The following is a 24,804-nucleotide window of genomic DNA, read 5'->3' on the forward strand; positions in this document are numbered from 1 at the left end:
CACAACGATTAATGTTTAGGGGAATTTCAACATATTCGTTATTGTTTAATCAACCACCCGAAGATGCGGTGTAGGCAGAGTTCACACGTGTAAATTGAAAAAAAATCTGATAAAATGATATAGACAGACACTTCTTCCAAAAACATTCATTATAAAAATGTACACCTTCACTTAAGTTTCAAACAGAAATCATCAAATCATTAACACATAACTCAAATCATGTGAAGGATCCGTATATTACTGAAGAATTCTCACGTTCAACTTCACTCATGACACTCGATGTCTTACTAATGTATATTAAAATCTATCACGATGATATGGTGATATTGACATAGTTTTAATTAATAAACCTAATGGAATTTTGTCATTTAATTAATATTATCATACTTCAAAAATGTAATTAAATTGTTAATGGTTTATACATTTGAAAACGTGAATAGTTCAATAGTTCCCCCGAAAATGTGTATAATCATGATTGATATAAGTAACATAACGGATATTAGTGAAAGATTAGTAACATGAATAAGAAGATATTGATCTACATATTGTCCCCTTAATTTCACTAAATATTTTTGTTGTTCGGCATCTGTCAATTCTGTTACAAGCAAAATAAATCTTATTCTTCCTGGACTGATTTGATTGGTTCGTTAGGTAGCAAATGCATGCACTGCTTGAATTGATTTAATCAGAAAACAAATTGACAAGTTAGGTTATTGCAAAGGGGTTATCAAATATAATATCACCTGACTGTACATTTTTATGTCGTGAATATATCTGATTTTTTTGTATGAAATTTGCTGCTTCATCTATTTTGAAGGAAAATATTAGAAAAATAGAATAATCTAAAGGTATATCCTGTAATCAAACATTTTGTTTGTAGTGTACAATATGTAAATTCATATTTAAAGAAAAGTCGACGACGTGCAATTAACGAGCAATATAGTACTCTGACAAATAGTGTTAATTCATAAAGATAGTTTGCATGCCCTTCATTTAAGTCCTGCCGTAGAATGTCAAAGTGGTGCAGATGTTTGTAAAATGTGGCCAAAGATCAGAAAATCGTGTAGAATATATTAAATTTTCCTTTACAATATTTCAATGATCACTTATCATAATGAAAAAGAAAATTTCTAAGGAATCATGCTATGTAAATGTTGCACAAATAAAGCTTGTAATATATATGCCTGATTGTCAGAGATTAATGATGCATACCTCCATGTTTAACATGTAGTAAATTAACAAAATATAGTATTTTTTATGGCTAGCTATGCTATAATAATATGACAAAATATAAATTCATTTCAGGAAATTTTTTGCGTAAAGTTAACAACAAGTTTAATAAAAAAAAATCATGAATTTCATTACAGTCTATATTAACACAGAAAACGTTGGAACTATCAAAAATGCGAAGTCTTTTATGTAAGTAGTTGAATCAATACAAATTCAAAACCATATTGAAAACGAATATCCCCCTTTCTACAAAACAGCACAGACAATGAAAAACAGACTAGACTCTTGATATATATAGAAATGACAAACAAACAAGATTCACAGAAATTACAGTTCTAATGAAGATGTATATTTTTTATAATACAGTAACACTTGATATCAATATATATGTCTATTTGAAACGGCAATTAAATACTAAGAAATATATTATCGACGTCATTGTCATGGTATGTAATGCTTCCGACATTTTTAATACAATTAGTCGACAGTTGGTTTAAAATAGCACCAACCGCGTCAAGGTCGGGGAATACTGTTACACGATGTAAAAGTTGTATGTGTATTCTGTCATAAATGTGCTCTTGAAGTCCGAACGTCGACCTATAGTAGTTCATTTCTGTGTCATTTGGTCTCTTGTGGAGAGTTGTCTCATTGACAATCATACCCAATTTTCTTTTTTATATCTATATCATAAAAGATAAATTCAGTATTTCTATGGGTCTCGTGGAGAAGCTGTTTTTGTTTAGCTTTTACGACGAGCAAAATCAAATAGTCTGGTCATGGTCTGAGTGAAAATGAATTATCTAGTCGCCGTTGATTTGGAAATGTATTTTCTTATCTATCTTATATCAAATTGGGGAAATCCCCTCAGAATTAAATTGTAATCCTGTAATGCCAATAACAATGTTTTAAGGCAAGTCAATAAAACACGCCATGCACTTTGCAAACTTTGTCAAGCTTTGACCTTTTTTCCTAATTCAAGAGAGGCGAAATATACACGAGGCACAATCAAAGTCATCCGCCGAAAGAAAACTGACAACGCACTACGGAAAGTTGACCTACAGACAAACAATAGTACACAACATACAACATAGAAAACAATAGACCGAGCACCATTAACCCTCGAAAATCTGTTCTTTTGTTTTGTATTTGCATAGAATTTTTTCATAAACAATGATACTGCATGTATATTTATTAATTGCATCATCTTGGCTGAATCAAAAACATTATAAAGGCGGCGATAAATACTATACTGCTTCACTTGCATTACGTCTAAAACTGGTATATTTTCGTTTAATGTTACATTTGACAATTGTTTTGTTTGAATTAATCTATTTCTAATCAATCATGAATCTTCCTTTCTTTCATTTTGGCGCTATGAAGTCAAATTTAATATGATTACCTAAAGTCAATCCGGCTCTGTTCAAATTCGGTTTCAAATTTATATGACAATAACAATCAAAACCAAAGGAGTAAACAAAGACTCACATAACCAAAGGACATTTACATCAATAATTATAAATAAAAATAAAGAAACAACACGAACTCCACTAAAAACCCAGAGTGAAATCAGTTGCTCCGGAAGGGTAAGCATTTCCTGAACCGTATACGGCACCCGTCGTGTTATTTCTTTGTTCAGTTCTGTAATGATGGAAGGTAATTATGACTGAGGAAAAATATCAGATATGATTTTTGACACACTTTTGTCATAATGGCCAATCAGCTCATGATGGCGACCGTAAAATTTCTTGAGTGATTACCTTAATCTAATTGATTCATTGCCCTGTATTTGCAACTTTTGAGAAAGCAGTATTCCTCGTTCAACAAAATCAGCGTACTTTTTGCTAGCTCTAGAGAAACGTATCAATTGAGACACATATACTCCATATGCTGGTGCCGCTGGGATGTTGCTACACAGAAATGAAAAGTTGACTCTAGGAAAATTAAAATCACTGCGTTTGTCATAAATTTTGGTATTCAACCTACCATCAGTAGTCATTTCGAGAAAAAGGTCTCAATTTGAAGCAGATTTATCTGTGTTGGTAGTATCTTTAATTTCAAGTTCACTTGGATATATTAAATGTAAGTGATCACTTGTAAGTGAGAGAGTACATCATCAATTAGAAAAACTCAAATACCACTTAAACTTTAATTAGTCAAACATCTAAACACAAAAATTGAAGCACATGTCAATCCCTAAATAACGCAATACAAAATACAGAATTCAAAATATTTTGAAGAACACAGTATGTTATATTTCCAGGGGAAATAAGAAACAGGAGCACGACATGACTAATTGAGCTGAACATGTCTGAGAAATATAAGTGTGTGATGAGAAGTCTTCGGCTTTAGTTGTTTTGATATTATTTTTGTCAAGATAAGCGATCAGAAATTAAGTTTATTCTGACGGACAGTAAGATTAACAAAAAATGCTACGTGCAATTGAAAATTTCCCAATTCTCTTAGTATGTATTGTCTTCAGATATTAAAGTATTATATCAAATAACGGCTAATAACAGCTAATATATTTCTCTTTCCTTTCAGCGCAATTTATTTTTAATCTTTATTCCGGAATTGATCATAATCCCCAAAATATTTTAAGTCACTCTTTATCGTGATTGTACAAAAATAACTGCACCGTGTGGTAATTCTACTTGTGATTCAGGTCAAAATGATATAATACTGTTTACTCTATCGTCATGAAGATGTTTAAAAATGAGATATATTGGTCTATTAAACTTGATAACTTTTTCTTGCTTAGTCACTGCACTTTTAGTAATATTATTTACAACATGGTGTATACCGAGTTTACACATATATTTACTTGTATCTATCAGTATTTTCAAAATATTTCGATGCCACTGAATTGTCACAGTAACCACTGAAACATTATTTTTTTTTGATTGGTCATGACATGCATGCTAAATTCAATAAATCATCACGTCAGCAGAAACTGTGAACATGTTTGGAATAATTTCGACCATTGACCACAATAAATTTTAACTTGGTGCCAATTTGTCTTGGCATTAAGTTTCAAAAATGATTTTTTCAATAGACGTTCATTCTTTTCATGTTATTTTATCTTTTTTTTTGTAACAATAATTTGGTATTATTTAATTGATTGCTACCTTATAATCGTCTTTGTTTTGTCCAAGTCCTTCCAGAAAAATATTTTTCAGTACGCAGTATGTGTCATTGAAAAAAAAAACAACACTTTGTTTAAGTACGAATCTGATCAAATATAATGGACATTGACGTCTGAGAAATGAATAATTGACCAAAACTTGTAAATGCTCTCAAACTACTACTATTATTGAGATTGATAGTGTCAACAGCAATATAAGTCAGGTCGACCCAATTTCTATTGTAGATTTGTTCAATACCTAATTGTATTTCATTGCAATCATTTTGAAACAATGAAGTGAACTTTATATGTTATAATACCCCAAACACTAGAGGAAACATTTCCCTTTTTAAGGAATATGTTACTTTCAATTCAAAAGATTATTTTGTTTTACTATTTCTAGTTAACTAATTAACTATTAGTGAGTATTCTGTATTGATATGCATTTGTAAACATTGTACTGAGTCCACGTTCTTTATGAAGGACGTCTATTTTCGGTATTTGAAACTGTGTAATAAACTTTCAATAATCGTTATTGTCTATAAATTGATGTGTCGTATTTATTTTAAGCTTAAGCAAATAATTAAAGTCCGTTTAAATATCCTTAAGGTACATCGAATTTTTTCATGTTCAACTAGAATTGAATTGTGTTTGACAGTTTTATACTGATCTTACATTGTGCAACTTCATATGAAATATAATGATTGTTGTACGTGTTTGATTATTTCTCGAACTTGTCTCCTATTTTATGTCGTTGATAGTAAATAGTTAAAAATAAACTAATTTGAAAACGTAGAAGCAACTCATATCTGTTGCATAACCGGTGCTGTTTACAGAATAATAGCATTTGGAAGTTTCCTTATAGCATCTCAATAACTCATATTAGGGTCATCTCAGCATATTCCTAAATACATAGTCACCTCGAAATATGGTTAAGGAAAAAGACACAAATGTAAATTTGACAGATATCACGAATTTGTCTTTAGTACATGGATGCCCAATTCACACTATCATTATCCATGTTCAGTGTTCCGTAAAAATAGTTGAAAACTCTCATTAAATTTAGAAGGATCATATCATAGGGAAAACGTGTACTAAGTTTCAAGTTGATTGGACTTCAACTTCATCAAATACTATCTCGACCAAAATCTTTAACATGAAGCGGGACAGACTGACGAACGAACGGGCGAACGGACAAACGGACGCACAGACCATAAAACTGATGCCCATGAATGTGGCATCGAAACTTGTAACAAACACATATTCGTTTGATATTAATCATCCGTTCTCAAACTTCACAAAGAATATATCAATCATTTTCACAAAACATCAATCAAATCCTGGCAGTTATCCATACATTACTGAGGAAATCGCAGGACCCATTTCGCTCATGACACTCGTTGTCTTACACATGTACATTATAATCTTAAGTTGTTTTGTCAAATACAACAACAAATGGACTATGTCTATATTACCAAAAGGCAAAAAACATTTTGCATTGAGTCAAATTAAGTCAAAAAGACACCATCAATCTTTTAGTACATTATAAGCTTATAAGAGTAACACGATGGGTGAGCTAGGGGAGTAAAATCGTACTTCTATTCAGGGGTACCTACGATCACTCCCGTGTTTTGCAGTGTTCGTGTTGATAAGACTTTTCTCATCCTTGTTCTTATCTGTATGCTGTTATTTGTTGTTTAGTCATAGTTTTGTCATGTTTTTTGTGTCTGTTTTGACTTATGAGATTGAATGTTTTTACATAATATACGGCAACAAAATAACTGATCAGTACTATACCTGTTTTACAGAGATTGTGTTTGTTACCAATAATGGCAAGACTGTAGAGTATTCCCTTTCACACATTTTCCCTTCAAACGGTGATGTATTATGCAAAGGTTTCGAAAACAAGAAATCTATATATGGTAAGAAATAAGTTTGAGTTTGAAGGCCAGCATTTCAGATAAAAAATAGGAGTTTTGGAAAGATTGCTTAGTAGAAAACTGCTTCTAAAGACAAAATGAAAAGATGTATTTTAAACATATTTTATTGTTTTATATGGACAAATGGATGAAACTAAAAAGATAACTGTATGACCATTAACAATCCCCAAACCCCATCACGTATACGAGTGTAATAATAAGACTAGGGATAACATGATATGCAAAACTAATCAATAAATATATGTCCTGATTAAGTTTTTTAAACATAATCAAATAACGGAAATCTGTAAATGAAAAGTCACACGAGAACTGTGTGTATCGTGTTATGTCTTGCTTATTGTTAAAAGCAATACTTTAGATATAAAAACACGCATCCGTTTCCCTGAAAACACAAATGTACATGACAATAATAATATGATATTTCAATTATGCACAATACATTGCAAACGACAATATAGTATACTATTGTAGTCTGCATTATTCTAACATAAATTATATTTGCAAAAATAATTGGTGTATACAAAGACTGCTTTAGCATTTCCACTAACATACAAAGAAATAAAATATATTAATATTCTTCCTTTTTTAATTTTTTTTAACAAAATATCTAACATCAACTCAAATCTTTAAGAGCATCATACAATGTATATATAGACTTATATAATTTACTTTGTTTATTTTAATCACGTTTTTCCTATTATTTCAATATCTAAAATATAAATCTGACACACAATTTAGACTTTTAATGCTATCTTAATTAGAGTGAATTAAACAAAATCTATTAAATAATATGTTTGTGATTCGTTATGTTTTAATCGTATTCCAGTACTGATTATCATATGACTACATAGCATATTTTGTGATCATTCGCAAAATCTTTAAATATAACGATCGTCAAAGTATGCACTTGTTTCGTCTCTTCATTTCCTATGATATATTTTCTGAGAAAAAGAAAATGTAACAAATTATAATCAGTTTAACACACATGATTAGTTCCTTTCATACAATAACATAACATGATAAAATATGGGATGATATGTACTATTCTTTAATTTGCATATGTTTATGCAACAACATATGTTGCTTATTTTATTAAATAAGGCCACATCATCTCTTGACAATGTCACCATCAATCGTAACTGTTTTTTCCTATGCTTATAAATTGCGGAAACATTCTACTGGCATTGAAGGCACTGAAAGCATAGATTTTAATTATTTTATGAAGGAAACTGACCATTCAATTATGGCTCCTCAAGCAATTGCTGAAGTGTAAACTATAGAACCATATGTTTCTCTTACCCATTTAGCGACCGTTTTACAACTAGTTTCGAGTATCCAATGTGGTAATAAGGTGAAAGCGTTCAAGTATGTTCAGTATAGTTTATCAAATAGAGGTAACAGTAGTGAACCGCTGTTCAATAGTCATAATCTGATTATGAATAGTATATATTAATATCTATATGTTCAATTTCGCGCTAAAAATACAACTAACGACTTACTACTGACTAGTTAGATTGCCTGATCAATCACAGCAAGCTTCAGATTAATTGACAATATTAACTGCGACCCAAATAAGGATATTTTCTGATTAATTGCAGTATTTTGTAAAATTGCATTTCACGATGCAGGCACACGTTAGGACGTAACGTATTTGTTTACGCTGGACAAATCTCTTACAATATTGATATTTTTACTGCAATTTCTTGGTCACAACAACATTGATTGCGACAAGTCATGATCAGTGTGTCACATTTCGGTTTGTTTGTACAGCTTATGTAGATTTGTATAAATATTACTGATTTTCCTGTAAACAAAAACTAACTATGAACACAAGCGCGTATACGAATACATTTCATTGTAGTCATATATTTGTTTAAAATATATACTAACCAGTATCAGTCTAACTTTTAACGTCTTTTTTTCCTTTACCTACAAAATAAGAATGGCAGAGGATCATGAAATACTTTTCTGGCTCGATATCAATTACCTAGAATAAACAATTCTTTTGGCAACAATCAAAAATAAAACTTGTGTTTGTTTGCTATCATAAACTCTAGCTGAATGTTTCTATGGAATTGTTATCATTTTTTTCTTCATTTAAACTGGAATGGTATAAAAACAGTTTAACAAAAAAAAAAACAGAACACCAAGGCAAATTCAATGAGGGGAAGTTCAGAAAAACTGACAAAATGAAATGCTATCAACAAACGTAACAAGCGAAAAACAACGGCCATATTCCTTAATTGGTAACACAATTTTTCGATGAAAATATTTTGATATCTTTTTTTTGTATGGAAACTTAGCTTGCAATGCTTTTACAAAAAGGATTGTTCTGAACAAGCAAATAAACCCGAGAAAGGAATTTGACATAAGATCGATAAAAAATTCAACTTTGCCCATGCCAATACTAGACGATTTTTCTGTAGCCTCGTAATTAAATCTTCTTGGAGTAAGATTATTGCGCTATTAAATAAACTCTAAACTTGAATATCCAATTGTATTATTTGTGTTTATAACATCGGTCCGAGTTATTCCCTTACACGAATTCAAATTCGTCTGTATCGACATTGTCCATGTTTGCAACGTTCGCCTTTACTTTTTGGTTTACGTATCATTGAACGAGAAACCTGGAATAAAGACCATTCTAACATTGCGAATTTAACTTATTTTGATTTTCAACTTTCGTACTTGTATTTCATCAAGTATTAACCGCTTTGAAAAAGACTAAAAGGGTGAAGGCCTTCTGTTATGTTTAAAGGCAATATTTAATGTCACCTGTTTGGTCATGTATTGAGCTAATGAGTTCACATTTTTACTATTATGTGACTTTCTAGCTAATGATTCTAGTTTCCACGATATCCAAATACAAAAATGACATATACATACACGTAGGAAGAATTGTTTCAGCTAACGTGTATATGTACAACTTCGAAATAGACAAATAAGAAATTAATATTGCTTTTGGTCCTCTTTTAAACAAATATCGAAAAGAAAAAGAATATTTCGTTAAAGAGTACATTTTTAAACAATAAATTGATGTTTCTTTTTTTTTAGCAAATCTTAAACTAATTTGAAGATGAAAAACATATGTTTATTATGCAGTCAACAAAATTACAAAAACTACTGGCAAGAGATACCATAAAATGTGGTTACTGAAATTTTGCTCAACATTCCAGTAAAATGCTACAATGTTTGTAGTAACGTTTTAGTTAGGAACACACATCGTGAGACTTTTTCAACCATTCTTTGCAGCCAAAAGTTTAGTCTTTGCAAGGAAGACATCAATATTATATATACTGTGAGAGATATTTCCGAACTGATACATTTAATTGTTTTGTCCTAATATACAATGTACCTACAACAAGTAAGTTGGCATTTCTTGATTGAAAACTTCGTTTATTCTTTAAATTAAATATTATAATCTTTCCCGAATTAACGAGTGAAAAACAATATGAATCATTTACGAAAACGGAATAACTTTTAGCTTGATTTTACATTAAGTTATTTGTCATCATATCATATACATTAGTTAATTTATTGACGGGTTGTAAAACTTTTATTTCTAGGCCAATGCAACACAACTTTTTATTCAATGTGGTTGGTTTCTATGACTTTATTTTAAAAAAAAACATACCAAAATATTGATTGGATCTTCTTTTTTTTGGTTAACTATTGTTTTACTTTCACATCAAAATCATGTAAACATTCTTATATTGAAAAGATATAACATTTTTATAAATTGCGTGGTACGATTAAATATTTTCAACGGTTGAAATGTTTAGAAAACCAAGATTTTACTTCTTGTAATACAATGAGAAGAGAATCAATTCCTGAATGTATGACTCCACATGTATAGGCGATTGGCAGTCAGTTTGAACAATCCGAACTCCCCAAAGATCAGCATTTAGAGAAGAATAATGTTGTTGTTCTCTCGTGTTACAGCCTTTTTGTGTACCTTCGGAGAATATTTCGTTGTCAACACTATAACAGTACATGTGTTTTTACAGTATCTTAAAGTAAACTTCCACACAATTCGAATAAAAGGACAAAAAGCACTGCGTAATTCCTTTCTGTTACGTTCTGTCATGTTACCTGATAAAAAGTAACAGCATAGCCATAATCAGTAACATGAAGGATGTAAAGACGACTTTCACTTATGAATCACAAAGTTAATTTACTATATGCCAACCAATTCATTTAATATAAGTTCTGAACATCTTATTAAAAGAAATCTCATAATATATAGTATATTGAATGAAAAGACATGTTTTTACTTTAGAGCAGAGAACATTGTGCAATTCTAGTATGGTAGATGGTAACAGAAAGGAATTTATTTATGAACTTTTCATTACCTAGGCAGATTTTCCATCTTGCAAATACAGTTTCAAAAGATAAATTGCTTTGTTTGCTATAATCTTCCAATTGTGACCAATTTGAAATGATGTATTTTACTTAAACTATAAAATAAAGCACTTATTTTGAAAAAAAAAAATTCCTTCCTGTTACCAACACTGTCCTGTTACTCATGATTCTTTCATGTTACCGACATAATGGACTATATTTTAGTATATTTCTTCACCTATTGTATTGAAAACGCTAAAATAAATAATTGACATTTAATAAACTATTGTAGGACATACTAGTAAATCAAAAATAGTACCTTTAACTTATTCCTTATTCCCATTAGAAACTTTTTAAAATTGATTGACTTTGGTAGCAGGAAAGAACTGGAATTTGTTTGTACCATTTTCAAAATTGGAATTATTACCTTATGTAACAATTGTTTGAATTGCAGACAACAGTTCCTAGATCCTTAATGTGTGTTCTGCGATTTGAGCTATTAAAATATCAGTTCGAAAGACTTTTTTTTTTTTAGTTTTCTTTTACCAAAATTCAGATATTGTCTCATAAGAAAATATATTTCCAGATAAAAATATGCTCTTTTATCTTTAATATTTGGTTAACCATGTTAACATCACATATTATCTCATACATGTACCACTGGTTGTAAAAATGTAGCCATAATGCCGGCTGTCTCAGTCTCTGTCTCCTCGATTGTGACATCACTAATTGTGACTGATAATGATATTTCATCATATAAATAAGAAGCACGACGGGTACCATTTTAATATTTTCATATTTCCATTTTCCTTCGATTTTGGTTTTTGTGATTTATTATAACCAGAAGGTTTAACCGTATTTTGTTATTTTTCTAAATTTCTAAAATCATAAACAGATAACATGAAGATTATATATAGATAACTATAAATCGCATACCTTGCATATGCTTAATAACAAAGGATGTCACTACACCTATTATTCCAACAATTGCTACTACTCCTACGGCTATGCCTGCTATCTCACCAGCTGATATATCTATAATTTAAATTTGCTTTGATTAATTGATTGAAACATCATCATTATGATGGGTAAATATCCTATCTTCGTGAATGAATAAAGAATGTATTTCACTTTTTGTTACTGTGTTTCTTTTAGTAAAAATGTTGTCTTAAATACAGGTGCTAGGCAATTAAAGACATGTAAAAATAGGTCCCGGACACTTTTGTACTTAGATGTGCATATTACTTTTTAAAACACATAACGATTCAAATTTCATAATTAATTATTTTTGAATCAGATAAAAGCTGCAACGGATCGGGAAAAATACTATCTATAAAATATGGTTACTAATGACCATGGTATCAAATAAAAGACAAGCATTGTAAATAAGATAGAATTTAATATCATTTGAGACAATAACTGATTATTTAAACCGTAAAATTGAAGTGGATCTATCTAAAACATATCTTTATTTACATATAAAAGGTTGCAAACATTAGCTACGTGTCTTTGTCTTTGTCATGATATAAAAAGGCATATTGCCAATTGATATTTTATCGTGTGTTTTTCTATGTTGTTATGTTATGCTATTGTTTCAGGGAAAAGGGAGAAGGTTTGGATCCATCAACACGTTTAATCCCGCTACAAATGTTTGCATCTGTCCTAAGTCAGGAATCTGATGTACAGTAGTTGTCGTTTGTTATGTAATTTATACGTGTTTCTCGTTTCTCGTTTTTTTTTTTTCACATATAGATTAGACCGTTGGTTTTCCCGTTTGAATGGTTTTACACCAGTAATTTTGGGGTCTTTTATAGCTTGTTTTTCGATGTGAGCCAAGGCTCCATGTTGAAGGCCGTACATTGACCTATAATGGTTTATTTTTTTAAAATAGTTACTTAGATGGAGAGTTTTCTCATTGGCACTCACACAACATCTTCCTATATCTATATAGTATCAGTGATATTATCATTACTTACTTTTCGAACTTTCAGAGCTTCTTCCTTAAAAAATATTTAAGGAAAGATGAGATCATCTTTATATTCTAGTGAATATTTTATAGTTTGTTTGGTTTTAATACTTAATAGATAGAAAGAATCGTAACGCAAACGCTTATAGCAAGTTTTGTATGTGCCTGTACTAATTCTGTGTAATCTCATATGCAATTGGAATATGTACAGTGCTCATCTGAATATCTTTAATAAAAGGAACGACCGAAACAATGATTTTAATTAGAGAAAACTGTATCACTTTAAACTTAATTAACAACATTGTATGATCGTATTGGTCATGAATCTTGTAAATGGTCGGTATGAAATACCTTAATCCAAGTCATGACCTCCTTCTTTTTTTTTAAGCAAAGAGTATTGATCATGTATTTTAATTTTTTTTCACATTTTAAATTTCCTACAAAAAGACACATAATCAGTTTAGATTTGTTTTCTCTTTTTGATAACAAAAGTATTAGCACCCTTTTTTATTGATTATTTTTTTTTCACATTGGCTACTTTTATCCTTGAATAATCAACTTTAATCCAGGAATGTTCAACTAAAATCTTAGAACTATCAAGATAAATCTTAGAGATATTAACAACTTTAAACTTGGAAAGTCAAGTATACTTAATCTACTTATGATTATTTTTGAGGTAACATTTTTGGTATAATGGTAAATATATCAGACGTTTGTCTTAAATTTGTTTTGTACAGCCGAATATCCATAGAAGGGGTGGTAACTTTCTCTTAATAATTCACGTGGATATGCCGAAATATTGGTCATAATTTTTATTTTGTATATGTGCCGGACCATATGAGTATTTGGAACATACGCGTATGGTCATGACCATATGCGTATACTCATATGGTCCTACCATACGCGTATGGTCGGACCATATTAGTATATACTCTTTGGTTATTAACAGGCCGGACCATATGAGTATTTGGACCATATGGGTATTTTTTTTTAAAATAATATGCATTAGAAAACAATGATGACTACATGCAAATTTATTATTTACAATGCAAAGGCTACTTAGACATTAAATATTAAGGCCAAAGTTAGTTTCCATCGCTTATTGTATTCGTTCAAGTATGCATATGGTGACAATAACTTCCACACGGTACCATAGCTTTTCTTGGGCCCTGGGTCATTCTGATGTGTCTACGGTGTTCTTAAAAAGCTTTAAATCTCCAATATTGTAACACAACTAAATAACATCATATCAACAACTTGAATGACTTGAAAAATAAACTAGTGAACTTGCTGGTGACATCACTCATTTTTTTTTTAAACAAAAACACGTTTAAGACAAAATTCTGAATATCGCACTGCTAATGCTTATTGTATAAAGTTTCAAAAGTAAGCAAATTATTAGACTCTTTATCCTGTCGACTTTAATGTCAGTTTATAGTAAAACAGTTCACTTCTTGTGTAACAGATCATTAAAATATTTATGGAAGTTATCTTCCCAAGTCGACATTTTGCCATTCACTCGTTATAACATAATAATAATAATAATAATAATGATAAATAATAATAAATTCTTTACTTAACGAAAGTAACTCATTTAACATACAATTGTTAATCTATATATACACAAGCATGAACACAGACTGTAGAACTAGCATGGCAAGAATGTCCTAAAAACGTTTGTCTACTCATTTTGTTTAGTGATAAAGAGATTAGCACATTTCATCTTAAAGCTTTCTATATGTTTTAAATCCTTTATATCATTTGGCAAATTATTCCAAATGATTAGACCAGAATATTGAAAAGTCTTTTTGAAGTATTCAGACTTTGTCCTTGGTATATGACGATGTCCAGATGTTGTTGACCCAAGATAATATCTATATAGATCACTGCACGCAGTACATTTACCTGTAAGATAATCTGGCGCGAGTCCATTCATACATTTTAACATTAAAATGGCTTGAAACTATTTTATCCGAGTAAAAATGGTCATCCATAAGTTCTTTAAACATCGATATTGATGGATAATCAAAAGGCTTATTCACAATTTGTAGTTTAAGAAAACGCTCAATGCTGCAATTTGCAGTAAAACACCATATGGTGCAACAATAGTCAATTATTGGTAATATATAACTATTATAAAAAAGGATAAGACCTTTGCGAGGTAAGTATCGTTTTAATCTTTTAAGCAGGTATAATCTGCTTGAAAATATTTCACATACTTTAGCTGTGTGAGTCGACCATGATAGATTTTTATCAATATGGATACCAAGAAGTTTTTCTACTTCCACATTGTCAAAATTAATGCAGTTTGATTTTGAGATAATACACACAAGACATCGTTACAATTCTCAAGTTTTCTCTCAGATCATTTAAGCATACACTTGGACTTCTTGTTATTTATTAACATTTTGTTTTAGCACACCTTTGCAATTACGTTTTCAAAGTCTTAATTTAAACAAAAGTTTAAGTTTGAAATAGATTTGGACGATATATGCAAAGTTGTGTTATCTGCATATAATTCATTCTCTTTGTGTTCTAATTTAAACGGGAGATCATATATATAGATTAAGAAAGGTCCTAATAAGGAACCGTGTGGGACCCCAAATGTTACATTATTGTATCCTGATTCAATTGTTCCAATTTTAACCTTTTGCAATCTATTTGAGAGATAGGATGAAAACCACTTAACAGAGTGGTCATCACATTTATATAAATTAGGTTTGATAATAAGAAATTATGATTAACAGTGTCAAATGCTTTTTTTTAAATAGAAATAAAACAGTAGTAAAACTGCCTTTGTCAAATTCTTCTAACCATGTGTCAATTATTTTGATAAGTGCTGTGTGGCATGAATGTTTTTTCTCGAAATCCAGATTGTTGTTGTACTAATAGTTTGTATTTAGTTAAAAATGAATACAATTGTTTGAACACAGTCCTCTCAAAAATCTCGGTCATTGTCGGTAAAATCGAAATAGGACGATAATCGTTAGGATCATCCTTATTACCGGCTTTGAAAATTGGAGATACTTTTGCATACTTTAAACTATCAGGAAATATACCTGTACATTAACTAAGGTTTATAATATGAGTAAGATAATCTACAATTATTGATTTTGATACTTTTAATATTCTTGTGCCAACTCCATCGGTCCTGGTTGATTTATTAATATGTAGATTTTTTAGATATTTAAAGACATCAGCATTTGTGACAGTGTATAGTGAAAACAATGTGCTATCATTAATTTTGGATTTCACATAATTATTCATTTTCTCTGATTCAAAATTAGAATGGGGATGTGGAATAAGTTTTTCTCCCACTGAACTAAAGTGATCATTTAAGCAGTTTACAATGTCAATTGCAATTTTATCCGTAAGATTCTTATCTTAGTATGTTATCATATCAATAGCATGACCCGTTGTAGAGTTAAGATCTTTTAAATGTCTCCATAGAGTTTTACTGTTTTTATCATTATTGATGGCTTCCATAAAATACTTAGAGTTTGAAGAACGAATCAGTTTATTTTTTAGGTTCCGATATTTCTTATAGTTATCCGTATCTTTCTTTTTATGATAATAATCTCTCTGGTGAGTTGATTTACAGATTTCATCTGTATACCACTCTGGGTAATATGTTTATCTAAAACATTAATAATAAGATAATACCGCATATTAATTGCTTCATTTTGGGTCACTTATTTCATGTATATCATTAAATGGTTGTTCAGACAAATTATTTAAGAATAATTTTTCATTAAATGTTTTGAAGTTTCTGTATTGAATCTCTAAATGCGAACCAGATTTATCCTTGATAAGCTTAGTAAATCTGTTTACGGTACAGCTAATGGGATGGTGATCACTTAGGGCATTAGATGGCACTGTGACATCGATAATATTTGAGGGATTAGTGCTGTAAATATGGTCAATTAATGTGACACTAGTTGCAGTTACTTGAGTAGGGTCAATAACCATTTGATGAAGACCATATGTTGAAATAAGATTTGACCATCTAATAGGAAGTGTCTTCATATAATCAATATTAAAATTACCCATTAATAAAATATTATCGTTTATAGGGCATTAATGAATTGATTTTCGATATTATCGTACCAGGACTGTTTGGTGGTCTGTACACAAAGCATAATAAAAAACACTCATTATGTTTTGGGAAATTTTAAACCACATAGTTTTGATGTTTTCACTTTCTAATGAAGTTAGTCTTTCATATTTAATATTATTATCAAAGTAAACTATCCAGCCTCCACCTTGCCTATTTTCTCTATCTTTTCTTGCATTAGTAGAGCTGTACATACCCATGATATCGGTAATGAAAATATAAAAAATAAAATGTGTTTACTATTGTTTACACAAGTGATGAAATAGACTTAGTGAATCTGCTTATTTTTTTTTTTAGTTTTAATCTTGTTATTATTAATTTTTAATCGATCTTTAATAAAATGACCTTTGGTTGGTAGTGTCTTTCTAATGACGTGACATCTAGAAAGGTTATATGAAAAATTAAGTATTAAAAGTAAACCTGTTAATTATCCCGACCATATGAGTATATACCCGTATGGTCATGACCATACGCGTATGGTCCAAATACTCATATATATATTAATAACTTAATATGCATTATTAATAGCCAATTATAGTGTTCAAATCAATTTTGGATTTAATATTAACATAAATAATTACATAAATATATAGTATCTGCATATGTACATTATCATTTAAATTTGTATATAAGAAAAATTTAATCCAATAATAAAGTTGTTATTTCCTAAAAATTAAGGAATGACTGTATTATTTTTTCTGTCTATAAAGAAATAACATCAAAATATGGTGTACACAGTATAACTCGCATAGCGTGTTAGTTTAGAATGTGCACCACATTTCATATGTTATTTCGTATAGACAGAAAAATTATTACAGTCATTCTTTAATTATTTTAGGAAATAACAACTTTCTTATTGGATTATTTGTTTCTTATATACAAACAATAGTACACACAACATAGAAAATTAAAGAATAAGTAACACTAACCCCATTAAAAAACTAGGAAAAGATATCCGTTGATTTATTGATCAATAATGAAAATATATTATATCATTTTGATATCAATGATTGTTAAATGCGACGGAGTCTATACATGTAAAATTTAAACTTACCTGTACTCTCAAATCTAACTGTATATGGTGAGAATACTCGTTGTGTAAATTTACTCGAGTTTCCAGTTACCCCAACTTCAATTTGCAGTATGTACTTATTCTGATTTGATGACAAGGCTTGCTTAAATGATATCGTATGATTGCAACCATAAGGCGAACACCCTTCGCATGGAAAACAATCATTAGGCAAAGACATACAGGCCATCGGTTCAGACCAATGAACAATTCCTTCGGCCTGGAAAAAAAACCTTGTCTTTATACTTCACAGTTTAAAAGGAAATTGGCAGCAAATTCTTTCTGAAATCATTACTAAAACGCAGAAAATTTTGTATGGACTGTCGTTGAAATTTTCTAAATTTAACCTAGTTTAAGAACTCATTTGTATCTTCCATTTTATAACTGACATCATAATGCGCTCTTTCAGTGAAGACAATTGTTTAAGTATAGACTTCTATTGAATCTTTGAATTCACAAGGGATGGAAAGGTATAACTCGTATAGGTTCGATTTTCCTAATGACAATACATTTTTTGACAATGTTGACATGTCACTGATGCCATAGATCATCCTGGTGATAGGTGGTTATTGTCTTTTAGACATTTTATTTAGACTTACGATACGCTAAGATCTCTTTTTACTAACACATTGAGTAAAGGTTAAACGAACCGAATAAAGTGTGCATTTCTACTAATAACCTTACCTTAAACATCAAACAGACAAAATATGACAATTTGAAAAATATGTAGCCAAACAATCCTTAGTAAATATACCCAAAAGCAACTAGCTCAGCAACAATCATCTAAACTAAGTAACACGTTAACAATTTGAAATATTTCTTGCCATGTGTTGTCTAGTCTAATATAATTATGTAATTATAAGAAGGGTTCTGATTTAATACCAGTATGTTTAACAGCCTTCATAATCAAACAAAAGATATACACAGACTGGTATTCCTTCTATGCCAAGTTAATCAATTTGTAGAGTTACATAAGCAGACACTGTATTACACAGCTCAAAACACAAGTCAATGACAATGTCTTGCCCTTAAACTACCATTTTTGTTTTAAAAGACAGGCGAAGACAATATACATGACATAAAAATGTCAAGTTTCGTTACCTGCTGTTTTTCTTTGAGCGGGAGAACTTCAATGTACATTTTTTAGAAATCTTCTTTTTTAACTATTAATATCATTCTGAGCGGCTAATACTAATTTTTTCAAACTTACAAATTATAAACATATCATTTTTGTAGTTGTTTTTCGAATTTAGTCAATAACTAGTGACCTTTCAACAATGATGCATATTTAACGAATTTTATTCTACTGAAAAGTACGTATCTGAAACAAAATCTACGAATGAAATATACATGAATATAATACAGACTAAATTTATGAACCTTAAACATATTATACAATCGAAGTTTATGTGGTTTTGAAGACTACAAACATTTTTGAAATATTATGAGGAAATGCTTTAAACAAATTTTAACAGATTTAGATTTATTGTATCAATTAAAATTGGAATATAATATTAAATTTGCGAATGAATACAAAACAGCCTAGGAGGATGCATCATATTTAAAAATAATAAACTGTTGTTTATGCACAAAATGTTGTGTTTTCGTTGGTTTTAGTTGGGGTTTTTTTTGTGGTTATAGTGCCATTTGTTTTGTCTTATTATTTCTTTTACAAAAAAGAGTTGAAAGATTATCTAATAAAAAAAGAAGGTTGTCATTTAATAAATTGGTAGCTACGTGAATCAAAATCACCTTTCTTTTTAAATGTAAACTGTTGGCTTTCATATCGGAATTATGTAAAACAATTTCATAAAGCAATCTTTGTGTATCGGGATGTATAAGTACTCGGCCACGTCCACTTGTATTTTTGTCCATCTGATGAGTTAAGCCTTTTTCAACTGATTTTTATAGTTCGTTCTTATGTTGTACTGTTATACCACTGTCCCAGGTTAGGGGGAGGGTTGGGATCCCGCTATTATTTATGTATGTGCCTGTCCCAAGTCAGGAGCCTGTAAATTCATTGGATGTCGTTTGTTTATGTGTAACATATTTGTTTTTTGTTCATTTTTTTTTTACATAAATAAGGCCGTTAGTTTTCTCGTTTGAATTGTTTTACATTGTCTTATCGGGGCCTGTTATAGCTGACTATGCGGTATGGGCTTTTCTTCATTGTTTAAGGCCGTACGGTGACCTATAGTTGTTAATGTCTGTGTCATTTTGGTCATTTGTGGATAGTTGTCTCATTGGCAATCATACCACATCTTCTTTTTTTATATTAAGCATACAAGATACATGCATTTATATTTATATTTATAGCAGACTTGATTATTGTTTCAAATATTTAAATATTGAAAGGCTCATTTTGTATTTTGTAAGAAATTAAGGTTAACATAGACTTACACTTCTTGGCGTGTTTTTTTTTTAAGTTAGAAACAAGATAATTTACCACAAACTGTAGATTAATACTTGGTGAAGTCTTTGAAAATAAACAAGCTATATCAATTTCAACTGGATATAAAGACGTCTCATTTACAACTATATTTGATGTTATTCCTATCTCCGCTAAAGTGTCATTTGGGAATTCTGAAAAAAAAATCAAAATTTGAGTTGAAGGTTATATTTCACAACTTATCGTCGTAACGATCTTCGTTAAATTGTATTTGTATTTAAAGAAAGGATTTTTTCCTTTAAATTGAAGTCCTTTAACACGTAGCAGTTTTTGCAGTTAGGCATTACAAGAACGACGTTTTAACCAGGAAGCGAGTCCTTAAATTAAGTAAATAAGACTGGCATGTTGTTCATTTAAGGAGGCTAGAGGATATAAAAATTTCGGAAAAAAACCCAGTTATATTTCTTAACAAATTTTATTTATTACCTTAAATAGATGTTACTTTATCATATGGAACGAAAATCGTTAAAAAATATCAGTGTGTTTTGGCCCCAGCTGACGTTTAAAATGTATATATCATTGAAAAAGCTATAAATCATCTTCCCTTTACAAAAATGCTATCTTTTGGCATTACAATTAAAATATCTTATATAACTCATCGGTGATCCATATTTTTTATTATCATTTTCAAATAAGCTGTAATGAAATTCAACTTTTGTAAAATTTATCGATTTCTGTAATTTAGTTCTTTTTTTTATTTCGATATTACCTTTTTTTCTTCTATTAGTTCAACAGAAAAAAAATAACTTTACAAAAAGTATGCTTCTGTTGAACGCACATTTTTAGCGTAAATAAACTGTGACCCAATCTTTTTATTTTATTTTTCTATTAAGTAAAAGATAAAGTTCATTTGTAGAAAAATATAGCGAAATCCTATATCAAAATAAAATTTTGATTTAGACCCGCGAGCCACCTTAAATCTAATCAAATCAAAATAGTTTGGAGGCAAAATCAAGCGTAGTGAGCTTTGAAAGCTGGATTATATAGAATGATGTATTATATCCTTTTCAAGGAGTTTAGATTTTGGGTTATATATTATATAATGGTCAAAATAACAAAGAAACAATTACAAATTATAGGGGGAGGGTTGAGATCTAAAAAGAAACATGTTTAATCCCGCCGCATTTTGCGCATGTCCCAAGTCAGTAACCTCTGGCCTTTGTTAATCTTTTATGATTCTTAATTTCAGTTGTGTATAATTCGGAGTTTAGGATAACGTCTATTATCACTGAACTAGTATTATACATATTTGTTAAGGGGCCAGCTGAAGGACTCCTCCTGGTGCGGAAATTTCTCGCTGTACTGAAGACCAATTTTTTGACTTTCGGCTGTTGTCTGTTCTATGACCGGGTTGTTGTCTCTTTGACATGTTCCCCATTTCCATTCTCAATTTTATTCCCGTCTTCATAAAGATCGCAGCTTATGATACAATTTTAAAATACTTAATAAACCGAGTTGACATAATGTTCAACTCTTCAATGCGTTAGATAACATCATATACAATTCTAAAAATACAACTTTTAAGCAATTTACAGACCCATATTTACAGTTGAAATGAAGAAATACAAATAAAATATTAAAGTATGGCTTCATCATGTTAATAATAATGATTTAAATGCATCCCCGAAATACCAAATTCATTTATCAAAAGATGCTAAGCAAGAACCGATATCAAACAACGGATGATTGCCTAGAAAATGATGACAACTTAAGATTGAATTAGAGTTTTCATGCATAGTTTTGTTAGGCAAAGCCTTCTATTTTACATTAGTTAGTATTATGTCATAAACCTATGTAAGTGACGTTGCCTTGAAATAACTATATGTAGGTATACACGTTAGCTGTTCCAAATATCATATTAACCTCTCATGATTTCTCCAGCAGTAAATATAATGTTCAATCAAGGAAGATTCGCTATGATTTAAGCCAATGAGAATGCAGAATATAATATTCCTTATTTGAAACTCATGTAACAGTGTTAAGGCAATATCCCTTTGTATAACTCACCATAAATCAATAACGTTTCATTTTCTGATGACTTTCCCCCAACTTCACATGTCCAAAGTCCATCATCTGATACATCAACTGATGATTTACTCCAAGATGTTATGGACTCTGATATATTCTGCACTACATCGAATCCCATAGGATTGCACCCACCAGGCTTACCTCCTAAAGGAGGTCCACATGATGCTTTAGTTTCATCATTAAGAAGAAAAGCTATCCCAGCATTAATAGCTACCATGCAATCAAGCTTTACGCTTGAACCAAATTTTGCTGTTTCGGGAAATATATGAAGAATTGGCTGCTGACCTGAAAAAATAGGATAGGCGAAAAAATATTGACGATATGATTTTCAATTATCATGAATTATATTACCTCGGACATGTTCCAAATTCCACTACTCTTAGGAATTTTTTTTTCTCGCTCAAATGTGACTTATACCAGAATGTTATATTTAGTAGAAAATGACGCTTTGATATGAGGAACAAGATTTGATTATCCTTCAGAATCACCGGTGTCAGTCCCTTGCTGTATTTGCTAAATTATTTGAAATACGTATATAAAATGTAGTTGACTGTTGTTTGTCTTTCCTTTTTTCGATGTTTTTTCTTGTTATCATTTTCAAGGATGTGAATAATGTTTTTCCCTTTGCCTTGTAATATTGATACTACACAAATGTATAAGCTCCGGATATAAAGAAGATATATTTAACTAATTCCGAACTGTAAGATATATTAAAAAGGGAGAAGTCTATAAAAAACTGACATTATCATTCGTTAAATCAATCAAACAAATGGAAACAGGCATTTTCCGAGGAAGATCGTGTGTTAAACCTGGTTTCATAGCTATCTGAACCTTCAACGTTTAAGACATTTATTCATAATTCCATAATATCAACAAAATTGAACAAGCAACCAAACCCAGAATAACTGTTTAATTGAACAATAATTTAGATCTTGAAACATACATCAGAACTTACTAAAAAATCAAACACATCACAAATAAATCTAACAAAGACAACAACAAATATATTTGAGTAGTTTGAATAATTTGGAAAACGACGCCGTAGTTGATAGCAATCTTGACAAGGACGTCATCAGGATGTTTGTACAGAATGGGTTGTATGCACTGTATCGATACAAAAGTGCATTATAAAGACAGGACCAAAGACTACAGTTAAATCCTGCTGAATTCGAATCGAACCTTTAGACCCATCCGCACAAAAAAACGACAAAAGCAAAAACAAAAAAAAAACGATAGCCGCATGCATACATACCGAATAATATCACAAAACCAAATTATACATAATAACACAAAGACAAATCAGGGGAAAACTGAAACGTAACTATATGAATACACAACTTCAGCACTATTTATAAAGGAGACAATGGTTATTTATCGTTCAGGTCTTAGTACTTTCCAATAAGCTATAAAAAGACGAGACACTTTTTGACACAACCCATGCTCATCAATCTTTTGCTCAGAAACTGATATCGGTCTGATACAGAGATAATGATGGAAAAAAAACAACCACTCGTTAAGAATATTAAATCTATCAAACTGTCAATCACAATGCTTATTGGATTAGATCATATGATTTGTAGTAGATAATTGTTGTGGTTAGAAATATGAGCAAAACCGCTTTAAAATGACGTTTGCATCTAAGATGCAACTCATTTTCATTTTCATGAATCAAAGTCTCATTTATTTTCAAACCTATGTTCAACAGTTGAGGGATTTTAATGTTGGTGCTCTAACAGATTTTTGGAATGTTCAAGAACATGTAAGTTTTGGTAAAAGAAATTCCAAAACATTAATATAATTGTTTAAAACATGGACAAGGATATTAACAGTTGATATAACTTGATTCTTGATTTTACAAGATGATTACATAATCAGTGTTATCAAAATTGTTATCAAATATAAGGACCGTGCTCTTATTCGTATAAAAACATCACAATTCCTAATTCTTATATTGCTGCACGTGCTGTGGGGATGCTGTCCAAGGTGCCCCCATGTTTGTATCGTATTCCGTTATATTTGTCAAGTTATGGTTGTTTGCTTAAGAGCTGTCTAATATTTTGTTTTCATTAGATTTGTTTTTAAAAACTTTACATTCAAGTTTATTGAACTTTGGAGGATATTTGTTTCATTGGGAATAATACTACATATACATATTTGCATTTCCATATTTACTCACTACAAAAATACAATGAAACCTTTGGTAAATTCACAATCGACCATAACTAATACTTAATATTTAGACTTTTTTATGTGAAGTTTTACAAAGCTACACGATAACCGAGGGTAGGAGAAATAAGTTGATAAATTCATGTAAAATGTTTTTAATTACTCATCAACGTAAACAGTAACTTACCGTAAACGATTTGGAAAACATGTGCTATACAAAGGATTATGGTAAATCGTCCCAGCATTGTTTAAACAGTCTGAAAACAGTATTCATATATAAAGCAGTTAAAGAATTACTCACACATTTATACCTAAACATAAGCAGGAAAACAAGTTTTATAATTATATTAATAATTTAAAATAACACTGTTCGTGATTGT

The 24,804-nt window shown here is 30.3% G+C and overlaps 1 protein-coding gene across 1 annotated transcript; it reads right to left on the reverse strand.

Moving 5' to 3' along the window:
• Positions 1-6,379: 6,379 nt before the first annotated feature.
• On the reverse strand, positions 6,380-22,509 carry LOC143078133 (uncharacterized). Its single transcript, XM_076253095.1, has 7 exons — positions 22,238-22,509; positions 20,228-20,364; positions 17,767-18,001; positions 12,609-12,632; positions 11,569-11,667; positions 8,182-8,220; positions 6,380-7,232 (listed from the first exon to the last, which is right to left on the reverse strand). The coding sequence occupies exons 1-6, from the start codon at positions 22,473-22,475 to the stop codon at positions 8,192-8,194; spliced, it is 762 nt and encodes a 253-aa protein (XP_076109210.1). The 5' UTR covers positions 22,476-22,509; the 3' UTR covers positions 6,380-7,232; positions 8,182-8,191.
• Positions 22,510-24,804: the final 2,295 nt, after the last annotated feature.

The sequence above is a fragment of the Mytilus galloprovincialis genome, chromosome 6, assembly GCF_965363235.1.
Source record: "Mytilus galloprovincialis chromosome 6, xbMytGall1.hap1.1, whole genome shotgun sequence".
NCBI lineage: Eukaryota > Metazoa > Mollusca > Bivalvia > Mytilida > Mytilidae > Mytilus > Mytilus galloprovincialis.

Coding starts and splice junctions, on each gene's coding strand:
- LOC143078133 (XM_076253095.1), bottom strand. CDS start 22,475: ATGGTAGCTATTAATGCTGGGATAGCTTTTCTTCTTAATGATGAAACT. Junction 11,668..12,608: donor AAGCTCTGAAAGTTCGAAAA/GTAAGTAATGAT, acceptor TTTAAATTATAG/ATATATCAGCTGGTGAGATA. Junction 8,221..11,568: donor TGTTATTAAGCATATGCAAG/GTATGCGATTTA, acceptor CTTATTTTGTAG/GTAAAGGAAAAAAAGACGTT.